General features: G+C 42.1%; 1 protein-coding gene across 1 annotated transcript; it reads left to right on the top strand.

The window, feature by feature from the left end:
• Positions 1–2,790: 2,790 nt before the first annotated feature.
• On the top strand, positions 2,791–7,304 carry nptx2b (neuronal pentraxin IIb). Its single transcript, XM_040135683.1, has 5 exons — positions 2,791–3,231; positions 3,901–4,120; positions 4,681–4,925; positions 5,052–5,231; positions 7,074–7,304. The coding sequence occupies exons 1-5, from the start codon at positions 2,791–2,793 to the stop codon at positions 7,302–7,304; spliced, it is 1,317 nt and encodes a 438-aa protein (XP_039991617.1).
• The last annotated feature ends 266 nt before the right edge of the window (positions 7,305–7,570 follow it).

Raw genomic sequence — 7,570 nt, 5'->3', positions numbered from 1 at the left:
TGTTATGTCAGAGTAAAATATTCTGTGTTTAACTGGGGGAGGCAGAGTCTGTCACTGATGGTGGTAATTGGTTTGCACAGGCTTAGCAAAGCTACCAAAGTCTGTGTACAGCAAACTGAAGGTGTTGATGTTCACTCACTGCTGTCAAACCCTGCGTCTTTCTTTCTTTCTTTTTTCCTTTCTTTCCTTTCTTTCTTTTCTATCTGTGCTCACACCATCACACCAAAAATATACTTTTTGCAAGTGTTTTGAAAAATGTATTCAATCACATTTGTGTGCAAAACGATATATCCAGACACCATTCATCAGTGAAATCAGCCACAGTCTTAAAGGTTTCATATTGTTTAATTCGCTTTCAAATATACTAAAACTAACAGTGGAGGTAAGTATATAAATAGATTTACTCAAGTACTGTAAGGAAAATATGGTACTTTTTACTCCACTACTTTTTAAGATGATTTTTAATGACATTTTTGGCCTTTATTGGACAGTGAAGAGGCAGAAAGAAAATGAGGGGACAGAGTGGGGATGTGACATGCAACCATCGTCCCAGGCCAGATTCAGACCATGGACATTGACAGTGTTACTTACGAATAACAGCTTACTTTACTTTACAAACATTTAATAAATGGTTTATAACACACTGTAATGTCGTTATAAGCAGGTATAAATTTATTAAATATTTATAGACTCCTTTTGTATGACAAATAATGGGACTTAAATAAAGTGTTGCAACATATGACAAGCTTATAAAATACAACATACTGTTGAAGGTTAAACCAGTGGTTGCTCACATTTTTGTCTTGTGACCCCTGAAAAAGCTGTGTCCGATTTGGACCCCTTTTCACATGTCAGATGGATTTTTTTGCACTACAGAGTGATTTCCACTCTAAACTTCTCAGATGGTTTCAAAAAATTGATAGAGGCCAAAAGAGGTAGAATTGTCGAATATTTCCAAAAAAAAAAAAAAAAGGCAAGGATGAGGGTAAAAGAATGAATACAGTTTAGTGTAGCAGAACTTTATTTCTTCTTCTTTCCAACCCCCATTGAGCATCTCACTGAAGGTGTCTTGACCCCTAGGTGGGGAACCACTGGACTAAACTACCCAACTGTATATAAAGTTTTGAATCTAGCGACCATGACCAGCTACAGGTAAAATGCTTCTTATGCAGTGATGCATCAGTACTATCTAACAATGCTGTTTTTGTATTAGTACTTTTACATGAGGAAAGACTCTGAATACTCGTTCCACCACTGAAAAATAAAACCATGAATCATGCTCTTATGATGCATTTTATATGAATTGGCTTTAGTTAAAAGCGTACTCAGTGAATAAGACCAGAATAGTCACAGTGTGGTACATTGATTGGGTGATAACCACAGCTCCTCTAATTTACATTAAGTGGGGAGAACCTGAACAAAGACTTTCCATGTCAAATTGTACGAACAGGCCTAACCTGACAGCTGGAACTGTTTCATTGACATGAGTCAGTCATTACAGTGTGCTGAGATGACCAATTGACGGTAGTTAGGCTGAAACTGCCTGAAAGACTGGTAGCAACAATTTTGCATCTAATGACTCAAACAGCTGCTTTTTAGTGACATGTCTTTATTTGATTTATTCAGAGCAAATAAAAATTCCCACAACTGGCTTCTCTTAGAAGATGGCTGTTGTAAAGCCCGAAATTAAACTGTGTGCTCACAACGAAACAGCTTCTACTTTGTCATCCCTGAGTGTCATTAAAAAAAAAAAAAAAAAATCCCTGGCCAGATACCAAGTTCAAAGCACAGTGGTATGTCTTGCAGTCTGCACCCCAGGCTTTATTGACCTTTCACAGGCAGGCAGCTATTGCTAATTGTTTACCACCACATCCTGTTTCTTCACTGCTTGGTTTATTAAGAGACTCAGCTGCATTTACGATGACTTGTCGTGTATTTGACGACGTGGAAAACTTGGAATTCTGGCCTTAAATGGCCTCGAAGCCTCTGCGTCACTTTTTAAAATGCATCTATGCGAGTGTGGATAGTATAGTTGCTGGCATGCATATGTTCTTAAAGTTCTGAATTTTAATGGAGTAAATATTACTTCACTGGTCTTATCAACTGATTATGCTCTGTGCGTATTCTTAAGTTAGGATCCAGATACTGTGCACTCCAACACTACCACATGTCTCACTCCTATATTGGCAGTTAGGAGGAATCCTATCAATTCCCATCAATCAGGGAACCAAAAGAGAACATCAGAGTAAACAGAAGTGAAAGCGACATGAAATGATACTGAGATGCCACAAAAAAAACGATCACACCTTTCCAGAGACAGTTAACTCCTCACAGTCCTCATTGCGTAATCCACTTCCAAATCAAATAAACAATTGTTTGACCCAGGTCCTCGGTGACGTCAGGCTACTACGACCAATCCAGTAGCTTTCACGGACACCTTTTTTTTTTTTGGTAATCCTCTTTCCTTAGAGGAGCTGTCCGATCAGCACCAGACTGCGCGCTCTGCCTGTGCCAGGAATAGTCCCGTTAACACAAGTCACATTAACGGGGCTTAGAGCCGCCGACTCGCCCTTTATCGGCTTTTCTGCTGAGAATTTTTCTTGATTTTGCTGGTCACACATGACGCTGCCTTGTAGAAATAGTCATACGTGATGTTTTCTTGGGTAGAGCTCTTTAGGGCACACTTGTATGCGCTAAACTTCAGAGTGGGTACCGTTGGAGAGTGTTAGGGGTTTGGTGTTTGGCTTTTCACTTTTCCCTTGACTTTCCTCAACGTTAAACGCCGTCGGTATGTTTTCACCCTGGTACGGATTGTTGTGTTTTTGCGCACTGGGCTGCGTTCAACTAGCGAGCGGCCAGGCGGACGACGGGAAGCGGTACATCTGCCGGGCAATACCCCTCAGCGGCGACGCCAGTTGCCCCGTGACGCTGTTACCCGAGCTCAACGCCGGGAGCCAAGAAGAGGAGCTCAGAAACACTGTCATGCAGCTACGAGAGACAATTCTACAGCAGAAAGAAACGATTTCCAAACAGCTAGGCACCATCAACGAGCTGACGACCAAGCTGTCCCTCTGCGCCTCGGCCACCGACGACAGGAAGTACGACAAGGGGGGCTCCTGGGGCAAAGAAAAGCAAAACACAATGGGGGACGTTCCCAGAGATCCTAATGACACAATTGACAGTCTTGGAAAAACCATGCAAGGGCTCAAGGACCGGCTGGAGAACCTGGAGGTAAGGCGCCACCAACTGCGTAAAGCATACCCCCTGTGCCAGGGCCGCGCGTAAAAGCACAGTTTGAGTCTCAGTAAGGATTTATAGGATTAGGACACGTCTGAGATCCACAGCTCAGCAGTAGACCGACACTTCAGAGAATCGTTAGAGTATGTATGGTGGAGATCAAACACAGGTATCTGTTAGAAAGTGATTAATTGTCTAATTGGCCAATCTCAAACTTCCTGTTACGCAGGACCGACTATGCGAGGTGTGTTTATTATGGTTGTCCGATCAAACACCGTGGGTTAAGAAGCTTAAACAATATCTTCGTCACAGTCTTAAAATGACTGCTTGGCAATCTCCAAATTATAAATCACTCAGATTGTTTATTTCTTGCCCCAATTTGTGCCTCTGATGTATTATCATAGCATGTGATATAAAAGGAACAAGAGAAAACTGACCAAAACCTCACAGTGTAGACCAACAATGCAGAGAATGTACTTCTCTCCAACTTCCACTGATGGTTAAATCCTGGAAGTATTTATAGGCCTGTCAGTCACCCATACAGAAGAATCACAACTTGTTTAACAGTGATGTAAGGCATCACTTGCAGTTCTAAGGAGGCCCATTGTCCCTGATTATCTCTGTGCACTTCCTGCTCATGATGTCGTGTCCATCCCTTCTTAGCAACAGCAGATGCGGGCCAACATATCCGGCGCTTCATTCCCCAGTGAGCTGCGCGACCTGCTGCAGCGTCGCCTTGGGGAGCTGGAGAAACAGCTCCTGAAGAAAGTCAGCAACCTGGAGGAGGAGAAGAGCATGCTGTCGAATGCCACAGCCGCCTACAGGCTGAAGACAGAGAGCACACTGAACGCCTTGGTGGAGAGGATCAGTGAGCTGGAGAAAGGTACAGGAAAACACTGAGTGTCTGCTCATCCAGCAACTGCAACAATGTCAGATGTACATCATCATAGCTGTGCAGATAAAGTCAAGATGAATTATTATTTTGAGATTAGGGAAGACACTGTGAACTTGAGAAAGGTATATGGTTGGGTGACAGATATAGCAGATAAGTGGAGAGGATGAGTGAACGGGAGAATGGTGCATGATGCACCATTCTAAAGCAGCTAACCCGGTTTTTCCTATAATGCACTAATGGAGAGGAGGCAGGGGAAGGTACTCAGAGGTACAAAGACGTTGAGAGGGTCTGATGAATCAGAGACAGTGAAATAAAAGTGAGAAAGATATGTACATTTTATACTTAAAAGGGAGCTTTTGTTGAGGCTGTTTTAAACCACGACTGTCTTTGTACTAAACATAGAGGGAGGTAATGCTTTTGTTTCCTCACTTTCATTCCCAGGCAGCGATTAACAAGTTTAAGAGAAGACACAGCCTCAAGTGACACCTCTCACCTCTCCCACCCTCTCACTGTCTCTTCTCTCCCTTTATCTCTGCCTGTGATTACAGGGGGGGGGGACTTCAAGTCCCCAGAGCAGTTTAAGTTGTCCCTGCCCCAGCGGACCAACTACCTGTACGGCCGCATCACCAAGAGCCTGCCAGAGATGTACGCCTTCACACTCTGCATGTGGATCAAGTCTAGTGCCAGTCCTGGCATAGGGACGCCCTTCTCGTACGGGGTGCCGGGCCAAGCAAATGAAATTGTGCTGATTGAATGGGGCAATAACCCAATAGAGCTTCTCATCAATGACAAGGCAAGTAGTGTCTGTTTGTTTTTTTTAATTCTCCTGAACTGTGTGCAATTTACGTGTAATTCACACAATAAAAATCCCAGAATGAAAGTTGAAGCCACAACTAAGCACAATGTATTGTGACTGTAGGTTGCCCAGTTGCCTTTAGAGGTACGCGATGGAAGGTGGCACCACATCTGCATCTCCTGGACCACACGGGACGGCCAATGGGAGGCTTACCAAAATGGAGAGAAGCTGGGAACTGGCGACAACTTGGCGGCCTGGCACCCCATCAAACCTGGGGGAGTCATCATCCTGGGGCAGGAGCAGGTAAGGAAGTGTAGTAGAAGCCCAAAATGTCAGGGAAAACTACTGATCAGACTCCTTTGTATCTGACACATCCCTGTGTCTTCAGATTTGGTCATTAATCTGTCATGAAAGAAAGCAGCCACTTACCTGGAATTACATCACCAATGACATCTCTTCCTTATAAAGGGACTTTTTTTTTCTTATAAAGAGAAAAGACAGTTAAGCACACTTATGATGTACTTTAGTAACTCTTTAGTGCAGCATTTTTTTCACAATATCACAAGTTATACAATTTAAAGTCCAATGTCAAGTAGTTCTGCTAGTAAGCAGCGTAACTTATGACGCACCTTTGCAAACTGCGGATGGAAACAAGAAAATCAACCAGACCTAAAGCAGCAGTAATAAGATGATGGCAGGTTATCATGTCAAAACAATCAACAAGACAACAGCAAACCTGTCACTGCACACAGATGCTGAGGTCTTCTTCTGGATCAACCAGTGCATTATTAAAAATGTGAAAATGGAGGGAGGAGATGCATCCGTCTTTATAGTTCTGTGGAAATCCAATCAACAATGTTTGAAACTTTTCTTATCAGCAAAGTTTGAAAAGCATCATCTAGCAAATATAAATTTGTTTTTAGCTACACTAAAGCTACAGTTAGATTGCCATGAAATCTGGTACACACTAACCTCAGGACGAATTGTAATAAGTTTGGTGACTCCCTTAACTTTTCATCAAGTGCCATCATCAGGTCAACATTTTTATTTACTTGGATTTATGACCAAATAACTGCACAACTAATCACGTTCCCATCAGCCTCAGCTGCGCTTTGTGTTTAGTGCACCTGCCAAACATAACCATGCCAGCACTGTCATTGTGAGCATGCTTACATTAGCCTTTTACCTCAAAGCACTGCTGTGCATAAGATCAGCCTCACAGAGCTGCTAGTACGATTGTATACTCTGTTTGTGTTGTTAGCACAGCCAAAAAGCTAAATTGGGATACAAGAAAGTTCTTCAGATGATGTTATGAAGGGTCATATCCCTTAGAATGTCCAACTGTGCATACTACACAATGCATACTGCATCCTACGTATCAACAGTGTGCACTGACAGTGTGTAATATATTGTAATATATTGTAAGTTTGTGGAATGTGATCATAGTTCAGACGGTTCATTGTGTGTGACATGGTTTGACAATTTCAGACAGTTACACGTGCATTGTGGTGGCCTCTTTAGTCTTCTTAATATCATTGTGAAAATGGTAAAAGAAAGTAATTTGATACATTCAGTGGCATACAAGTGATTTACAAGTATATAGAACACTTTTAGGGGCTTCAACAGGGACAAGATGTCAATGATAAAGTCTATAAATTGTTTTAATGATTTTTACTTTTCAGAATTTATATATTCAGTTAACTGTTTAATTATATTTTTCATGTATGTATGTATATTTTTCCCAACATGAAGGTCTATCAAATCATTCTTTTCACTGCCAGGAATAAAATTCTGGTGAAGAAATTCTGCTAGAAGCAATCCCATTTCAATATGTTGAATCATATTTAGTAATACTGGACTGAACTAATAAAATGCTGACCGTGTGTTAGTTTTTTTATGATATAATGTAACCTCCCCCCAGGTTGCTAAAATCACAAAATTCCCATAAAAATACACAAAGGACTCTGTGTTCAGACCACACTAGAGCAAGGCAATAACACACATTAAACCCTGAAAATTTAATGACTAGTCCATCCATTGCCCCACAGACAAACTCCTCCACATCAAAAGGATAATTACCTTTGGTAACGGTGTTGTTGTGGATGATGCTTTGAATTTACATCCTCCTGTTTATGGGCCTTACAGGACGTGGTGGGCGGGCGCTTTGATGCCGGACAGGCCTTCGTGGGCGAGCTGAGTCAGGTGAACATTTGGGACCGTGTTCTGAAGCCGGTAGAGATCCAGTCAATGGCCAACTGCAGCTCTTACATCCCTGGGAATGTCATCCCCTGGCTCGCTGGCAATGTTGAAGTTTTTGGGAGGGGAGCATTCAAACGGCCTTTGGAGATGTGTCAGGAGCGGCTGCCCAATGCCTAAAAACTGGTGTTTCCACCTATTCAGAATTTTTTTCATTGTCTGCTCTTACTGTAAAGCAGTTTATGGACTTTACGTTATGCATGGATGTGTAACATTGTCGTTTTATCTGCTTTGCACAGAGATATATTTGGGGTATGGGAACCCTGTAAGATCTCATAAAAATCAAATGCTTGCATACACATTAATAGTTGTGGAAATTTTGACTGCCTTTAGCATTGAATGTGGGAGCAGACCAAAGTGCAAATTGTTATGTGGTGGCAGTCAAG

Source organism: Xiphias gladius, chromosome 9, assembly GCF_016859285.1.
Source record: "Xiphias gladius isolate SHS-SW01 ecotype Sanya breed wild chromosome 9, ASM1685928v1, whole genome shotgun sequence".
NCBI lineage: Eukaryota > Metazoa > Chordata > Actinopteri > Istiophoriformes > Xiphiidae > Xiphias > Xiphias gladius.
The sequence above is the reverse complement of the archived record's forward strand: the minus strand, read 5'-3'. Positions and strand labels throughout refer to the sequence as shown.

Coding starts and splice junctions, on each gene's coding strand:
- nptx2b (XM_040135683.1), top strand. CDS start 2,791: ATGTTTTCACCCTGGTACGGATTGTTGTGTTTTTGCGCACTGGGCTGC. Junction 3,232..3,900: donor ACCGGCTGGAGAACCTGGAG/GTAAGGCGCCAC, acceptor ATCCCTTCTTAG/CAACAGCAGATGCGGGCCAA. Junction 4,121..4,680: donor GATCAGTGAGCTGGAGAAAG/GTACAGGAAAAC, acceptor CTGTGATTACAG/GGGGGGGGGACTTCAAGTCC.